Source organism: Diadema setosum, chromosome 22, assembly GCF_964275005.1.
Source record: "Diadema setosum chromosome 22, eeDiaSeto1, whole genome shotgun sequence".
Classification (NCBI taxonomy): Eukaryota; Metazoa; Echinodermata; class Echinoidea; order Diadematoida; family Diadematidae; genus Diadema; species Diadema setosum.
This window is the reverse complement of record NC_092706.1, coordinates 15,791,135-15,810,482: the sequence shown is the minus strand read 5'-3', so window position 1 is coordinate 15,810,482 and position 19,348 is coordinate 15,791,135. Positions and strand designations below refer to the sequence as shown.

The window sequence follows — 19,348 nt, the reverse complement described above, 5'->3', positions numbered from 1 at the left end:
ATGAATTGCTCAGTCCTTCGGCTTCGATATGTGGATGGACATTGATATGAAACGTGCATGCACCGTGTTAGTCTACATTCTAGACTGTATTTTGTAATGTGTTTACGCCCACTTGCGTCGTACACGAGCCACTGGAAGTGTGTTTATTACATTTTCTACAACGACTTGCGTTTTGTTATGTAAAGGAGCATATCTCATCAACCACAGTCAACTGTATATATATTTCATATTTTCCCAATTTATATCAAATAGAATTGATGCACAGTGTGATTGCGTCTCATTTGGGTCTGTTATATTTTGTGCTGTTAGTTTACAGTTTGTCTTATTGTGTGATTTCTGTTGTTATTTTTAATCTCCTTTGTTCCAATCAACGGGGAGGTCTGGAAGAGAGGTGTACCATATCCCTGCACTGATATTACTGCTGCTTATATACACACTAATTTAGGATTAAATACTTGTATAATTAGATCAGGGAGATGGAAAGGTGACCACATTCCTGGTTGGAAGACCGTTGTTCTATGGCACCCCCATTATATATGGTCACTTCATATAAAACATTGTAGGGAAACATATGTACAGTAATTTATAAGTCTTCTCTGCTAACACATGCACAAAAGTGAACATTTACACTTTAAAGGACAACTTCACCTTCATAGACATGTGGGTTGCATGAATGCAGCAATATTAGCAGAACACATCAATGAAAGTTTGAGGAAAATCTGACAATCTGTTCAAAAGTTATGAATTTTTGAAGTTTCTGCTCAGTCACAGCTGGATGAGAAGACTACTAGAGCTTGTGATGTCACATGTGTACAACATTATAAAGAAAGTATAAAGAAAATTCAACATATTTTCACTTTTCTCGCAAAACAAAAGGTCACTCGACTTCTCTCTTTTAGAAGGCAGGGGGAATATATTACCGTCAACATACATAACAGGTTGAAGAAATGTGCACTTTATTCAAAAAGCAAAGTTTTGTGAAATTCTCTTTTTATTTTCCTTATATCATTGTACGCATCTGACATCATACTCTGCAGTAGTCTTCTCATCCAGCAGTGATTGCGCAAACATTTTAAAGATGAATAACTTTTGAACAGATTTTTGGATTTTCCCCAAACTTTCACTGATGCGTTCTACTAATATTGCTGCATTCACTCAACCCACATGTCTATGAAGGTGAACTTGTCCCTTAAAAACAAACACACAAACTCATACACACACTAACATGCACACAAAACAAAACAAAAATATATAAAGAGGCAAGCTCATAAGCACAAATGTATATTCACACACACACACACTCGTAGCATATAACTTTGTTTTGCTATGATTTTTACACCAAGAAACTGAGAAGAAGGTAGTCAACTTGTTTTAATCATCATTGAAGAAATCTTTAATAAAACTTTCATCAGATCAACATGAAATATGACAAGTATTGGATTTCATCCAATCCTCCATTCCAACCATAATTTTAAATCTATTGTGATAGGTATTCATCTAGTACTTTGCCTTGCAATCATGTCCTTGGTAATTTATCGATCCAGGAAAACATCTGGCAAGAGTAAATACAGTGTATTGACATAAAGTACGGCACATCTTCCTATTACATTTCAGTTATACCTTACACATAACCTTCAAATTGTGAAAAATTATTGCAGTTGACAAAAACAAAATTACCAAAGGGTGACATCATTGAAAATTTCAGTTTAAAAGTTTCTGTTTAATAAGGGAAGGTACACACATTTACACATACATATTATTTTTTTTTTAAAGCCCACAACAAACAAACAAACAGAAAACTTTACAATTGTGAAAAGCTTTTCTGCTAGGTTATGTAAAATGTAGGGGAAAAAATGAAGATAGTGGAATGTGAATATATTTCATATTTGTATTTCATTGTAGTAAGGTCCATTATACGAAGTAAATAGCAAAGAGAATACAAGCTATGCTAAGAGGGCTACTCTCGCGATTTTGCGTAGTACGCTCATGGGCGAAAAACTGACGCCATTAGCTGAATGACTGATAGAGGGCGCATTTTACGTGATCATAACCCAGATTTTATAGTAGTGATGTTTGTCTGCCTTTCATTTTCCCCCTTTTTAGGGGGTATACAGGGGAAAAGATGTAATTAGGACTTCGTTTTGTCATACAGAAGTATCATTCCTGTCTAACCATGAACTGCAATTGAAGAAATGTCATTTACTTTCCAATATGCAGTCCCGCAAAGTTTGAGCTAAAGTAGACCGAGAGAGAAAGAGATAGACAGCGTTTGTCAGCTCAAATACAATCTTTGAAGGACTACAGATTGAAAAGTAATGACATTTCTTCAATTTCTTTTTTACGTATCGACAGAAAATATACTTCTGCTGATATTTTGAGGCCTGAAACACAATTCTACCACTGTGTTTTTTCTTAAAATGAAGAAAATGAAAGGAAGGTAGGGTTTTCTCCATAGGCTCACGTGTAAAGAATCTCGCGGTATTGTTACTAAAATGGCCGCCGTTGGGCTCCATGAGGGGCGCGCGGGGCTCCATGGCGTACTACACCCGTTTGCGTGCGAAATCGCAAGAGTATACCCTCTTAGCGTAGCTTCTATACTCTTTGGTAAATAGTGTGGTAAGTATATGGATACAAGATGAAAAACACAGACATAATGGCACAGGAAACATACAACATATTAGTGGGTGAGAAAAGATGAAATGCCTTCTACAATGTATCTGCATTCCACCCCTAGAGCAGCATCAAACATGCCTGACATAAACATTAATTGAAGTACTGATAAAACAAAAAGGCATCCAACTGCGCGATAAAAAAATAACAAAACAACAACACATGCAATACATGCCTGCATTAAATCTGAGTACAGCTGTACTTGATAAAAATTGCATATACACATGTTCCTTAGTCTAACACATTTGTGTCATACAAAATTCTGAAAAACCAAAAGTGCAAATGAAAAAAAAATGTTATACATGTACTGGCATTCACACAAAAAGAAAACATAAAAAGCATTCTATGTTACGAATAAACTGTTGCAGAGCAGAGAAGTAAACTGTATGTTAGCACATTGACTAGAAACTCTTTGTTACAGACACAGTGTATCCAATGAAATAATGCTTCTGAAAACTTTGGTGCAGACATTCATCTGCAAATCAATGGCGACATTGTGTTTTGCAAGTCAGCTTAAATGATCAAACACTGAAATTTAATAGGCAAGAGTCTCTTCAGAACTGCATGGCTATGTTCCACAGTCAACACAACTTTTCCTGTAACATTTCTACAGTCAGATATACACTGCAGATTTCACAAACACAGGACTACTGGGTACAGATCAGTGCAGCACAAAACTAATTTTGGAACACCATTCAAACTTCCAAAGGTATGTTATGGCTAGGAAATTCAAAGTGTACTCATGACAATTTTTTCCCTTCAAGCAACATATCTAAGACTCAAGAAAAAAAAGAAAAAAAAAACAGGGCAAAACCTTTTAAAGTACATGAACCACATCAACAAAGGGTTGATTGAGACTGTAAAGCTTGTTGGGAGTGGCTGTGCAGCAATAATACATGGGATGAACACTGTCAAGGTGCAGTATATCAAACTAAATTTAGCATCATCTGGAGTATTTCTGTCTTGCGGTGGCTGTTATTCCGGAACTTCCATTCCCCACTCTTTCCATGTCCTTGAAGTGAAGAGATCTTTGATCTTCATTGACACAATAAAGCCGACTCCTGTTGTTACTGGACCCATTTGCAGCTGTCCCTTGTTGCGACCTACGGATACCAGGAACAAGACAGTAGCTGCGGAACAAGACGAAGAAAGTCAATGAGATTACATTGAACTACTATTTGAAGTATATTCCATGTAAACTAAAGGTGGAGAGAGGAGAGTCAACAAAGCACTGCAGAGGAAAAATTCAATACCAATTGATTTAAAGAGTATGCACATATTTGAATTTATTTGAAATTTTAATCTGTTTAAATTTTTCGAAAGATAAATTTTCCAGATCTAATAAAAAACATTCGTCTTTCACTATATACATGTATATGTAATCATGAAGAAATAACATGACAAACATAGCAGTTTCAGAGAGTGCTTCCTTGCCAAAATCGGAAAACGGCTTCCGATCTAATTTTATGCAGAGACGTCATAACTAGGAAACAACACAGCTGGCACGCATCGACCGAGCTAAATGTGTTTACACTATCCATGCGAAATCGCACATGAAAGATGTTACTGGGAGGATTATTGTTTGGCAAATTAATGCAGTTTTAGTGTGATATGTTCCGATTTCTATAGTAGATTTTATAGGGAATTATAGTTTTCGAAAGGTACCACCATACCAGTTTCATAGGTTAAACAAGGAACAAGGAAGAAGAATTCAGACGTGTTCTGACTGATTTTTTCCCCCAATTGACAGTGCAACCCGACGAGCGTGGCTGGATTCGTTTCGTGCGGAATGCCAAGTATCTGCGTGTGGCCAAACATTCTTTGGTATGCTCGGAACACCTTAAAGATGAATGTATTGATAAATCTGTGGCCATGAAGAGGAAATGGGTTTCCCTTGTCGATCTAATTTAAAACTAATTTCAGTAACAACAATCAATTAAAGCACCAACAATCACATGCTTGACACAACAAACTCTTTTCATCGCCAAGCCCGGTTCTGCTACTAACTATCTGGTACGAGTAGGCTGGTAGTAGTGGAGTGCTGCCGTATTCATGCTCAACTGCAGCTGAGCCTGATGAGGCCGACTATTCAACAAGAACGCAAGTTCCGGTTTCAGAGGAGCACATATCTCAACAGAAAAACAATAAGCAAGGGTATGTAGGCCTATACAACCATGGTATCTGTCTCATCTATTTGGGTTTCTAATCCAACGTTGGAATTGTAAATGTAGGCCTAATGGCCAGCCCAGAGTAGAGACAAATCTTATTGTATCAATTTGCCACTGTACTATGAATGATAGTTTGGTCCACTATTTATTACATGTGTTACTGAATCAGCTCTAGTGGAAGATCTAGGCCTAATCTATTCCTAATTGATGTTTGGCTGACCGATTTTATGAATTAATCTGAAAAAATGCTTTTCTTGCGCAAGTCTCTTAGCTGCCTTCCAAAAACACAGCACCACTGAATATTCAACCGCTGTGTGCTACACTGCCACTGCACCTATAGCCCAAGGCCTACGTTACACACAGCGACGTTCATATCAGCTGCTAGCTGCTATCAGCTGTGCGTCATGGTGTGGGGGGGGGGGGGGGGGGGGCTAAAGAGATTACAAATCTCTTTGGGGGAGGCTTACACACAGCTGATAGCACCAACACTACATTCACAGCCAGGTTCACAGCAGCACCTGAATTGAAGTGTGTTGTGTTTTTGGAAGGCAGCTGAGAGACTTGTGCAAGAGAAACATTTTTTTTTTTTTTTTTTGGATTAATTTATAAAGTCGGTAAGCCAAACATCATCCAGGAATAGATTAGGCCAAGATCTTCCACTAGAGCTAATTCAGTAAGGCTGAAATGCTCTTTTCAGGGCGTTTTTAGCTGGAAATTTACTGACCGCCGTGATGTAGTGGATCATACTATAGAATCGTAGTGCTCAAGTGATACGAGAGGATTTGTCTCTACTATCCTGGGCTGGCCATGTTTCTATAATTCCAATGTTAGATTAGAAGCCCAACAAGAAGAGACAGCTACCATTGGTGTATACATTGTAGGTCGATATACCCTAGCTTTTTTCTCTTTTGAGACATATGCTCCTCTGAAATTGGAACTTACGCTCTTGTTGAAGAGTCAGCCTCATCAGGCTCAGCTGCAGTTGAGCATGAAGCTGTAAGTAGTGTTACCAGGGCGTACCATGTACAGCACTACAACACTAAAAGTAGAACTGGGCTCGGCGATGAAAAGAGTTTATTGCGTAGAACGTGCGATTGTTGGTGCTTTAATTCGTTGATTGTTGCACTAATAACTGAAAATAGTTTTAACTTAAGTCAACAAGAGAAACCCATCTCCTTTTCATGGCCACAGGTTAATCAATACATTCATCTTTGAAGTGTTCCAAGCATACCGAAGAATGTTTGACCACACGCAGCTTGCCATTCCGTATGACACAACCCCGGCCACGCTCGTCGGGTTGCACTGTCAACTGGCGAAAAAAGTAAGCCAGAACACGTTCGAAATTTTCTTCCTTGTTCCTTGTTTAACATCAAATAATTTTATGAAACTGGTATTGTGGTCCCTTTCAAAGACTATAATTTCCTAAACGTACTGTAGAAATGGGAACATATCACATTAAAACTGTTTCAATTTGAAAAAAAAAAATCCTCCCAGTAACATCTTTCATGTGCGAGTCGCATGGATAGTGTATACACATTTAGCTCGATCGATGCGGGCCAGCGGTGCTGGATACTAGATCTAGAGAGTTTATCTTTCGAAAAATTGAAACAGTTTGAAATCTCATTTGAACTTGCAATCCCTCTTTAACTACAAGCTATAGATAAGGCAAATCTGATAAATTAATCAGTCAAACAGAGTTCCATGTATCTGCGAGTGTTACGATAACTTACGTGGCTTGTATGGCTTCATCTGTGAACCACCAGCATGCAGAATGATATTCTTGGCCGCCGCTTTCGCTTGCTCCCCGGCTCGGAGTGCCATCTTCTGCATATCAGCATTGCAGCAATCTCCTACAGCAAATATGTTCTCATGACCTTCGACCTGTAAGTATGAATTGACCTTGAGGGCACCTCTTTCATCCATACTGCCAGCTGTGAGAGCAACAGAATGAAATGAATGGAATTAGCATGTGAAATTAAGTCACAGTCATATATCTTTGGAACATATTTTGAACAAATTATCACAGGAAAACATTTCTATTTGACATCTGATTTCAACATTCATTTAAAATACTTGAAGATGAATATCTGATATGATTAAACTCAATTTCATATTGCTGTAAGGGCAACAAAACCTTGTATCTAAAATACACCAAATGTTCAGGATAGTGAAAAATATGACCGCCAAAGCACTATAACAAATGGGATTGCCTTTCCTTTGACATGCTATGGTGGCTTCATTTTGATGGTAAGACATCTAGGATTTGATCAGGACATCACTTAATTATTATCTGACAATCAATCCCAAAAAAGTGATTTTCACCAACATTTACTATACAAGGTTTGTTACCTCAGCGACGATATGCAATTTGAGCGGCAAACAAGTAGTGTTCCTCAGAGATTATTCCTCACCCAGACTGCTGGTATATGCCTGACTGTTGACCTTCATTCCAATACAGACAAAGACAACGTCTGCCTGAAGCTCCTTGCCCTGGTCTGTCTTCACAGTCGCTGGGCTGGAGGCATCTTTAGGCATCTCTTCCAAGTTGGTCACCTTTTCTCCTGGAAGTGTGAAGTCAGAGGATATAATAAATCAAACTCACAAACACATTTGACATCATGTTTATCATGTGTGGTGTATGTGATCAAATTACAGTAATACTACTGTAGAAATGGAAATTTTTGTGGTGTTGAAATTTTCACGCATTTTGCACCACCAGAAACTAGCACAAAAATAAAAGCACACTAATATTTCTGCTTGCCGTATGTTCCAACTGGTTCCAGTAGTTGATGTCTTGATTCCGTGGAATTGAAAACATACGAAACTCACATTACCCGGCCAAGCATGAAAAATTAGTTGCGTGAAATATCCACTTTTACAGTATTTGTTGCACAGAGTGTTTAACATATCAATTTTCATCCATGCTAAAGGCATTAAATGAAAGGTATCAGCCATGCTGTAGGAAAACAAACATCCGGGCAAGTACAATAAATAATGATCTTGCAGTGTATAGGATAACAGAAAATGAGACCTCAATAAAATATAAATACAGTTACACCCATCTATAGTAGCCACTCATAGGAGGCAGGTGGTCATTACATACAGGTTGGTGGCCATTTTAACTCTTATGTGCCATGTTCGCACGTGCGACTCAGTCGCCAAATGCCGCAATACAATGGAAGCTTTTCTTGTGCTTCCGTTCGTCTCACATGTAGCTTGCATTTTATGTGGTAGTTGACTATCAAGCGGTGTTCCCTAATAGATTTGCGTGTAAATTGTAAGTTTATGTCACTAGTTTGTGTGCAAAAGTTAGGCATTTAGAGTAATGTAGCTACTGGTCATTTCAAACAAAAACAATCATCAATTTCTAATACAATTTTCATCAAAGCAAAGCTTGGCATTTTCTCTACAATAATGTGGCACACAGGGGGTTTACACCATGGCACATAGAGAGTAAATTATGATGCGTGTCGTGGGCATGTGCAATGTGAATTGTGTATGGATGCTATTAATGTACAGATGAATGTTTTTTAATAAACATAGCTACTATACTATGAACAGTTATCAAATTTTCATATAAACAAAAAATGGAGGATTATGAAATGAAGCAAGTTTTGTTGTTATTGTTAATGTGTTTCTTTTTTTCTGACACAAAGAATTTGAATAATCCTATCACATCAGGACACTGATATTATCCAGTTCATAATCCTTTGGTCATTCACATGAAAAAGAAATGCTAATTATTAATGAAATATTCTCTGACTGATGTGGCTCTAAATATTTATTAAATGCCATTATTTATGCTAACTTGCCACACTGATCATTAATCTATACCTTGCATGCCCGCTACACAGCCAAACTAAAATCAGTACCGTCAGGTGTGTTGACCTTTAACTGTAACACTTCCACACTTCATTAGTATGCATGTTCACATGGAAAGTAATTGATCAACAATTTCATATTATGAGAAGTAGAATTTGGCATTAAGGTTCTTTACCAAAGAGTACTTTGACATCCATGGCCTGAAGGAAGGCTAGAGCATTCGCCCGCAGTTTCTCACTGAGAACCGGTTCAAGCAGGGAGTCCCTAGCATGGATGATGGTGACATCTTTCCCAGGGTGGTCTGTGGCAATCTCACCAGCAAGCTCCACCCCTACTGCTCCTCCACCAATGATCACTATTTTCTCTGCAGCTTTCACCTGAGTCAGGATCATAATAAGTGAATATTTAACTTGGCATCAAGATTCAGTGATGATATACCGGTAATCATGTCATCTCACACATACAAACCTGAAGGATGAAATGGAAGATTCTGAAAATGCAGGTATTACCCAGCTAAACAATATCCATTATAATTTTGGGAGGAGACCTGCATTGAGAAAAGGAGAATCTCTAGATGGCGCTAAACATGATTTCTATACAACAAAGTTCCCAGGTAGATGGTGATGTTAACTCTGACACGAAAAATTGCTCATCTGCATAAGTTAATATTTAACTGTATGTTACATGTATTCTTTTTTTTTTCATTATTGTTTCTACAATAGTAGCTTTTCACCCTACAGTTCATTTAAAGTGGGTCATATACATTTTCTTTTGGAAGTTCATTTTGTCAATAGTCAACTGACTGAAAGTTCAATCTGCCCTGGGAAAAAAATTAAGTTCATCTGAAAAATGTACTGAACTTGATGATACAAATGACTTTTAATCATACCTTGTCATCAATATTCATAATGTATAAGTTTACACCTGTGTGCATTATTTTGAAGAGGGTGGTAGCACACAATCATCACAATGAATACCAAGTACACCATACTATTTGCTATATTCATACTACTAAAAAAACATAACTATGAGAGGAAAATAAAGATGATATATATGAATTTCAAGCATCACCTAGCAGCCATCACTTGACAAGTTTGCCATAGGGCTATATGCTTCACTAGCTACTCACCTTTTCACAAATACCCTGGTACAGCTCTATGGCCTTCTCTGTACTCATGTCATTGTCTATTTTACCAGGAAAGGGAGCACTGCTGCCTGATGCTATCACCAGGTAATCATAGGGAATCTTTTCCCCATCGGTGAGGGTAACTGCTTTTTCATCAGGGTCAATGGACTGCACAGTGCCTCTCTTGAAGCTGTCTTTGTAGAATTCCTTCATTGGTATCAGTGTCTTCTTCACAAAACCTAGTACAGTTGTAGAGTGTATTTAAACAAAAGAGAATATGACAATCTACATGAGATATAATCATTGCACATATATCATGTGATAAACTTTGGATGGGGGGTGTCCCCCATACCATGGTAAGGAGTGCAGATAGCGATAGCTTGTACTTTCCAGCTGTAACTTGTGTCTTCAGGAGCATACTAAATAGAATATTTTGGCTTATTCTGACACAGAAAGATTGTCCCAAAATGCAACTTTCATGGCAGATGAAAATCCACTTACATTGATAAATTCTAGCATCAAGTTGTTGTCTTTTTGAGAGAAAAATCTTGTCAGGCATGTGAGCATGAGAAAGACCCCTCAGGCACGAGTCTCACACATAATGCAGGCAACTGGGTAGGTCGGCAATGCAATGCTTCATTACAACCAAAACAGTTTTCAATTTTAAAACATTTTCAATACCACCGAGTTCCACTGGATGAAGCAAACTATGGAACTTTCACTTCTTTTTTAAAATGAATATGACCATACATGCAAATTAGGCAGTGAAATGATGCAGAAAGTCTGAATACAAAGCATGGGGGTTATGTAATAATCCATGATATAGTCAGTTTGTGTGTCTACCTGGTTCTACTACTGCTCGTGGTGCTGCAATAGTCAGGTGCATAGATTCTCTGGTGTCAATAACAATCAGTTTACAACATCCTCGCAAAGAGTCAGCTATCTGCTTTCCTCCATAGCTGCCTCCAATGACCACAACAGTCTTCTCACGAAGAGCTTCTGTACTTGGCGATAAACCCATCGTAAATCTCAGTCACAATACTTTCTGTTGAAGCAAGCAAAGAAAACATTTCTTGTGAAGGTATTTGGTCAAGATTTTTATGACAAATAATTAATTATACCAGTAAATAAAAACAATTGAATAGGTAGTCTCAAATGTTGCTAATAACACAAATAATGATGTATATAGTAAAAAAAAAAAAAAAAAAAAAAATAGGAACTGAATTTGAGACTGTTCCTATGGTTCCATCTTAATTTCATCTAATAATCATTTCTACACATATTTTCTTATACATAATAAAAACTCAGATTTTTCTCATTCCAAATTCATATACTTTGATTGAAAAAGAGGTTTTGTTTTTACTTTTTCATCTGTTTATCAGATCATTACCAAAGTGAAAGATGATCAAACAGAATATCTAGAATAAGAATAGAGGCAGGAAAGGGCTACAGTGAAAGTATTCCAGAATATAAACCGAGTTATATGCTCTCTATATCAGATTATATTCCAACCTTAATGTTCTGACTGAGTTCTGATGTGTTTTTTTACCACATCTATTCAAGTCAAAGTATTACTGGGTAATCTACATTTTATTATCTTATGTGTAACTGGAAATAATCAATGGATTTCTGGATTTAAATAAATGCTCCACATCCAATATATCAATTCCCCTTGGCCTGTCATGCTTATGAAATTCTCCACAGGCTCCAAATTTGAAACAAGACTCACCTATACAAAAATTAAAGATGCAGAGTGATTGATGTAGCTCACAGCTGGATGGGTGGGGTGGGGTATGATGACGGATGCCTCTTCCACCTGTCAATGTCGGTGGTTGTCAATCATCAGCAATGTGCAGTCATTCATTGATGGCACTAACCATACCGGTACCTTCACCATGGTTACAATGAGAATGTTACTGTCAGCAAAATATTGAAGTGCAATTCAATGCCATCTTATCAGTTCAGTTTGCTATTATTAGTGAATCTAGATTAAATGAAATGAACAAAATAATATAGAGGTTTCACCTAAATACATGTAGACTTACAATATGAAATACACATGACACTTGTAGAGTTTCACATGTGTCAACAATTCAACTCAATTCAAGTTATATATACTGTGTATTTTTTTTCCATTCATATCAATCAAAAATGTAATACAAGAGCACATTTACATAGTACATGATGTGATAGGGAACAAACAGTTAACTCTAAAGGAAGGCATGCATGTCCACAGAAGCTACACAAAAGTAAAAATTAGCAGCTACCACACATGCCAATGGGATAAGTTGATGATGTCTTGTTTCCAGAGTGGCAAATCTTACAATATAATGCATCCTTGCATTCATCACATTAATATTTTGTTGTGTTGTCATAATCCAGCAACCCTCAAGGATTATCTAGGGGAAGATCTTTTATTTCTTTTTTTTTTTTTCATTTTTACTTGGGGGGGGGGGGAGGGGAGTGAAAGACTACTATCATTTTCTTTTTTCTTTTTCTTTTGCAAATCAAGGAGCGAATTGAAAGAATCACATCGTTACCCAAGTCCAAGCTGGTAACTTGCATGTGAACAGCTGTGGTGACACATTTGCTCCTACGACAATTGCGCCAGTCTTAAACCCTTATTTTCTCTGCGGGCATAGGGTTAGGGTTACCTAAATAGGGTTGTGATAGGTTTTTAGGATAAGATGCAAGGATTAGGATTTGGGTTAAGGTTTATGTCTGTGGGTAGGTTTTAAATGCTTTCTGTAGCTAGCGTGCAGCATGGGAGCAATTGTTGCTGGAAAAATGTCACAGAACCCTGAATAGTATACCGTTCTGTGAAAATACTTTGAAACTTCAAAAAGGCGTGCCAGTGAATGTATATTCATAAGCTACTCTGTTATAAGGCCCTATATTGCTATTTTTTGCAAATTTCGTGAATCACAGTCGGATCGCAAATTCAACAACATGCAAAAATGTCTCCGTGCACTAGGGTATAGTGCATGCGTTTGCATTAGCATAGGCATCAATTCGCAAAAACAACATCTCACGAAATATGTCCTCCTCATTCGCGAAAATATAATAGGCCTAGACCTATGTGAAAAATGGTATGCCGTAAAAACAACAGCGTATGTTTCTACAGTACTTGATGCACCATTTTATTCGACTGCACACTCATATCATGCAGTTATCGGTAAATACCTTTCTTTTGAATTGGCTACATATATCCCATAGCATACTTGACCGAAAGATCGGTCTGTATCTGTCCGTCGGGGAATGTTCCGCGGAGACTGCGTCTGGCTTCACGGATCCTCTAGGACAATGGCAAAATATAACAGAGTCCTCCGGACAGACGGATCTTTCTGTCTAATAGCACCATTGCATTGGGGCCGTATGCAGGGATTTGCTGTCATACGTCACTACTATTTACATACACTTCACTGGCACGCTGGCCCGAGGACGATAGTCTAGATTTATGTAAAAGGTAGACGTATAAAACTACGAGTCTCTCCGAGTAGGCCTACGAATATGTTGACAGGCCAGGGTGCAGGGACGAAGCAAGCACAGACATTGCACTGTGTTGACCGAAAGATCGGTCTGTATCTGTCCGTCGGGGAATGTTCCGCGGAGACTACGTCTGGCTTCACGGATCCCCTCCGTATACAGAGGACAGCGTCAATGGCAAAATATAAAAGAGTCCTCCGGACAGACGGATCTTTCTGTCTATGCACTGTGATGACAGGTTGCAATACAATGCAAGGTACAAACAATCAGGAAACTGTAATTCAAACACTTGACACAATGACATGTCTGGAACCGGAGCGCTGCCACTCGGGCCGGTGCGGTTAATGTCCCCACATTTAAGTGTAAAATTTATACTTCCAAATAACATACCGTACACTTTAAACATGGTCGACTACGCAACTTCTCCTTTTATTTTTTATACCCCAGATCGCGACAGCAACTCTATTCTCCATCAATATTTTCGCATATTAAAGAACTTCAGACTCATTGACACAAATCAATGACATGCCTCACCCCTGCCGAGATACCAGAGGAAATTATGGACAAGCGTCTCCGATCCGATTATCAAAATCCCGTCACCGCGATGTGATGAAATTCCCTGAGCACAGTACCGTACGTGTACTACGTTAATCCACAATGCATGCAGGGAGCTGGGCCATACACTAGCACCGGAGACCGCGCCGCTATGCGGCGGGGTCCTGGCGGCTACCTCGCAGTTTCGCTAAAGTGAGAACCACGAACAACTCCCTATTGCCACATACGGCGACTTCACGAGTAAATCATGGGTAAATTTCTATCATAAACACCGTGACAATAAAAAATGAAATACACATTACCCCATTGCCTTGGTTCTTTTCACGAATTTATCTGGAAACTGCAAAATTTTCCACATTTTTTAGGAGTAAGCGGCCTGCCCTAGTGGGAGAGCCGTGCTACCATTTTGAACGTGTATATCCATTAGTAAGCATCTGCGCATGTAGCGAGTAATACGTAGCCTTTTGTCAAGGCCCTCTCGCTGCGTGGTGTAGAGAGCCCAGCCGAGTAAGGTAGCGCGACTCGCTTCGCTCGTCCGTTCGCTCGTCCGTTACAGCGAGAGGGCCTTGCCAAAGGCTAGCATGCAACGTTAGTGAGCATCGGCGAGCTGAAGACAATTCGCCTTATAAGACAACATTTTCTGCATCATAAGCAACGAAATGCATCAAAAAGTCGCCGATTTGAATCATTTAGGTTTAATCGACCCCTGTAAGTATTCCTAGTAGTTTTTGTTGAAAAATTAAGGAAATATAGCGCCGCAACGGCACCCGTTTTGTACAACATTAAGATCTGAATGCGAAAACGGCGCAGCCCCAACGCTGCACGTTGGGGCTGCTGGTCGCAGTTAGGCCATACACATACAGTACACCCAGTACAGTAGGATACAGTAGTGCAAGTGCAGTGGTCGATCTGTCGCGTGCATTTATGTTTGATCAAGATTGCAAACCATCAACATGATCAAGAGGCGTGTTAACTACCAAACGCCACGCCCACCGCATGATGTCAGCAAGGAATTTGGCCTATGGATGGTAAGGGCGCCTATCCAGGGCCCGCACCTTTTTATAGCCATCGGAAATATTGTGCATACATTTTCAGGATGCTGGATAAACTCTGTTATCTCGAATATAATTATTATTTGCCCGGTACTTAGTATACTGTACTGTAGTTACTGATGAGTACATACATGTACCTGTACTCAGTATACTCAAAATTGTTACAAGCATGTTACAAAGTGCATAATATTATGTTGCAGCTCAAGTAAGTGTCGTCGTTACTTGTGGTAAATTATGTGATGAATTATGCCAATTTACTAAAGGAACTACGCAATGCAAATGCATGTTGATTTGTATTTATTTATAATACCCTAGCAGGGATCAACATGTGTGACCAAAATAATTATCTGTAAATCTACGATATGTGTCATATGTTTGACAATAATATTTCTATTTTTCTTCAGATAGGGCCTATATGTCTATAGGGCCTACATGGATACGCCCACAAGAAAAGAATGCCAAACCAAGATATGCCAATTTAGTTGAATTAATGACATCGTCTGTCATTCATTGCTAAAGTACTCATTTATGATTGAAAAAGAACTTGGAATGCAACTTCTTCTATAGACCGATCATAACTTGCATGCTTCCTGCAATGTCTTTTTCTTAATCACTTTTATGGAAACACGCAAGTTTTATGCTCATTTGGTAGGGAGTACATTCTCCTTTTGTTAACCCTCTGTGGGCCACCTTCATTTCCTCCCCATAGGATTGTGTGGACAATTTGTGCACATACTGCATTGGCACCGAAAGGGTTAGTAGGCCTACTTTAGCAATAGATGTCACTGCCAGAATCTTGGTTTGTTTGTCTTTTAGGTGTATTCAAATAACCTGAAGAGAAACAAAACAATTCTTAGTGACACGTATTTCGTATAGATATTCATAGAGTCATTCAAATCCAAACTTAAAACTTATCTGTTCCTTTCATACTGAGGACTGTAATTGCTGTTTGTCATTAACATTGGATCAATATTGTATTTTTAATTGATATATGTTGTATTCTTTATTTGGTATATATTTGCTTTTGTTTACCATTTTCTTCTTTGTTGAAATGTTTGAATATGTATATGCATGTAAATATATGATTTTTTTTTCATTTTTGAAGCGCCATGAGCACTGAAAAGTGGACCTGTGCGCTATACAAGTAGCCACTATTATTATTATTGTTATTATTATTATTATTATTATTATTATTATTCCGGCACATCAAGTGATGTTGAGGGTGATGAATTGATCAACACAAGTTATTATGCATTTGCATTTGCATTTGCATTTGCATAGGAGGGGCATTAATTGCAAGAGTTGGTAGTATGGCGATATATATGTTATCACTCGTTGTCTTACGATTACCGTATTTGTCTTTTAAAAACGAACAAAGACAAATTGGTGGGAGAAGAATCGGGAGAAAGAAGAAAGAGAGAATAGCTTTTAGTATCAACCGACAAGCCGAACGGAACTGCTAGCGGTTCAACGATCGAAAAGGGAGCCAAGGCCAATAGACGACTATTGCATTACTAGATCATTCGATTTTGTGAATATTCGTTGAACAATCTCCACTTTTAAATGTGATGTTTTATTTGCTTGTATCATGCGAACAACAAATTAAATAAAAACTTTTAGATAACTCCAGTGGTATGCGCGTGACACGCGTATATGAGTGCAGTAAATGGGACTCGGGAAATCGACTATAAATGCGAACAACACTCGACTGGGTTCGAAACACACACACACACACACACACACACACACACACACACACACACACACACACACACACACACACACACACACACACACAGATATACCCGTACGCACACACCAAAACAGAAAGAAGACGAAAATGCTTCGTCACCCCGCCTGTACCATAAAGCGTCGTCCCCGGTATTTGTACAAAGTTCAAAGTTCGCGTCAACGAACTTCACCGCTGTGAATTCTATTGCACATGCAGACCCGGCATAGATTATACAGTAATCAAGTCGATCAATGCCGTCAATTTGGATCAGTCCGACACTTTAGAGTCATACATTGGGAAGATAAAGGTCCAGTTGCAGTCATAGAACCAACGAATCATTGAGCCCATGAGCTTGACACTCGGGGATAGTGCCCAGAAGTCCCGACATGATAGGCAAACAAGGCCCACGAGACAGACAATACAATCACGGGGCTTAATATATATATACGTAGTGTCGGTCTCGTGGGCCTTTTTTGCCTAGTGTCGGACTCATAAATGGGCCTTATTTGCCTATTGTCGAGCTCATGGGTCTTATTTGCCTGGTGAGAAGCTGGTGGGCATATTTGCGTCGTGTTGCCGTATATATATCTGTCTAAAAGTGTTCTATCTGTATACTAAATCAATTAAAGTAATACTTAACATGATTTTGGCATTTTGTTTTTCGAGTGATCTACGTTTAACAGGCTGCGCTTTTCAGTATAACACTTTTCAATTTGTGTATTTACTTCTCTCGTTTTTGGTCACCGTTGCAAAGTTGCATTGTTTCTATTCACTCGTTCATTCTATTGTACAAAAGCCTTATGACCTGCATTGAATATACAAATTGTTAACAATAAAACAATGATTTGATATATGCATGATCTGTATTTGTATTACATCTCTGTTGGATGGGAATGAAAAGCACGATTGAAGCAACTGGAAGCAATTGTAATAATATTGGTTGAATATCGTGCAGCATGCATAACTCAACAGGCTTACGTGTCACACCCCAACGAAATGTCTTGAATGTAACTTTGAATAAAAAGATGTTGACTGACTTTATGTTTGATATTCTGGGTATATTTTTGGTGAATAATTTAAGACAAGAAGTCACACTATACGCCTGCTGAGTCGGTCATTCAATGAGAAACCAACCAACCAAACAAACAAAAAGCGCGCCACTACGTCATGGTGGCACTGAGCAGGAAAAATTCGTGGACGAAGACGTTAATAATCTAGATGGTCGTTATTCCTTTAACTGGTGGAGACCTATAGGGTCATCACTACAGAGAGGTGGAGGGGAGCTCTAGCACCACCTCCCTGCTCAATACTGGGCTCATAGAGAGAAATCGCACTGCCTCGGCTGTGAACGGTTAAAACCATGTACAACACGGGTTTCGAATATGCATGCACGTATGAGGTTCCGAGTCCCAGAGTCCCGCTGAAAGTAGCCACTGGCAAGGCTCTTTATCCACAAAGTCTTTCGGAGGAGACTTAAAGCAGTAAAAAGAGTTTTTTTTTTGTTTTGTTTTGTTTCGTTTGTTTTTTAATGCAGGAAAAAAAAAACACTTCACTTCTCTCTCAAAGATCAGGGTGAAAATAATCCCGGTGAAGTGGTCAACTTAACTTTAAAAAACCGGGTGATATTTGCATGCAGCATTGAGGAGGCACATATACAAAGAAAGGACAAAGAAAAGACAAAGGCCTTGTACGGGAATGGAGTCGACATGCCTTGTGGCTTTGTGATGCCGTGAAGAGTAAAGGCGTGGTGTATGAAGGCACGGGGAGAGAAGGCGTGGCGAGAGAAGAGGTGACATTGTGAAAGCATGGCGAGAGAAGGCGTGGCGAGTGAAGGCGTGGCGAGAGAAGGCATGGCAAGTGAAGGTATGGCTAGTGAAGGCGTGGCGAGTGAACGCGTGGTGTGTGAAGAGGGGTGGTATACTGAAAATCTTCCTAAGTTTCTTCCTAAGTCAGAAAGTTTAGAAGTGCCTAGAAAAGACAGAACTGATATTCTGAAATTTCTTCCAAGGAACTTCTTAATACAGATTAGGCCATCCTCATCCCCGCCCACGTCCTTTCTTAAGCCAATACGAAATGTCGTATCATAAGGAACCAACCAATGAAAATCGCACATTTCTTATGACGTAGGGTTAAATGGGTGCTGTTCGTTATTCCGAAGGTTCGCTATTCCGAAGGTTCGTTATTCCGAAGGGTCGTTAATCCGAAACACGCAAATTTCCTATACCTAGAGGTTCGTTAATCCGAAAATGAAAAAGGGTTCGTTAACCCGAAAATTTGTGGCGTTATTCCGAAGGTTCGTTACTCCGAAGATTGGTTAATCCGAAAATAAAATTCGGAACAATGAACCTTCGGAATAACTAATCGTAGGAATAAAGAGCCTCCGGAATAACGAACCTTCGAGCTGTAACCGGGTTAAATACACGTGTGCGCGGCATGTCCCCTTTCTCATGCCCATTTCGCGCATCAAAGAAACTTAGGAAGATTTTCAGAATACCACTTAGGAAAAAAATCCTGACTTACGAAGAAATTTCTTCCTTGGAAGGATTTCAGAATACCACCCCTGGCGAGTGAAGGCGTAGCAAGAGGGAGCAAGAGGCGACAGTGAAGGTGTGGCTAGTGAAGGCGTGGTGTGTATAAGACGTGGAGAGTGAAGGCGGTCCACAGGGGAGAAAAGGGTTGGAGAGAGAAGGCGTGGCGAGTGAAGATGTGACGAGTGAATTAGGCGTGGCAGTGAAGG

The 19,348-nt window shown here is 39.1% G+C and overlaps 1 protein-coding gene across 1 annotated transcript; it reads right to left on the bottom strand.

Moving 5' to 3' along the window:
* Window positions 1–1,374: 1,374 nt before the first annotated feature.
* LOC140245025 (ferroptosis suppressor protein 1-like) lies at window positions 1,375–11,583 on the bottom strand. Its single transcript, XM_072324614.1, has 7 exons — window positions 11,516–11,583; window positions 10,630–10,831; window positions 9,790–10,025; window positions 8,836–9,037; window positions 7,250–7,399; window positions 6,569–6,769; window positions 1,375–3,800 (listed from the first exon to the last, which is right to left on the bottom strand). The coding sequence occupies exons 2-7, from the start codon at window positions 10,805–10,807 to the stop codon at window positions 3,646–3,648; spliced, it is 1,122 nt and encodes a 373-aa protein (XP_072180715.1). The 5' UTR covers window positions 10,808–10,831; window positions 11,516–11,583; the 3' UTR covers window positions 1,375–3,645.
* Window positions 11,584–19,348: the final 7,765 nt, after the last annotated feature.

Coding starts and splice junctions, on each gene's coding strand:
- LOC140245025 (XM_072324614.1), bottom strand. CDS start 10,807: ATGGGTTTATCGCCAAGTACAGAAGCTCTTCGTGAGAAGACTGTTGTG. Junction 10,026..10,629: donor ACGAGCAGTAGTAGAACCAG/GTAGACACACAA, acceptor CAACTGTACTAG/GTTTTGTGAAGAAGACACTG. Junction 3,801..6,568: donor GATGAAGCCATACAAGCCAC/GTAAGTTATCGT, acceptor CTTGTTCCGCAG/CTACTGTCTTGTTCCTGGTA.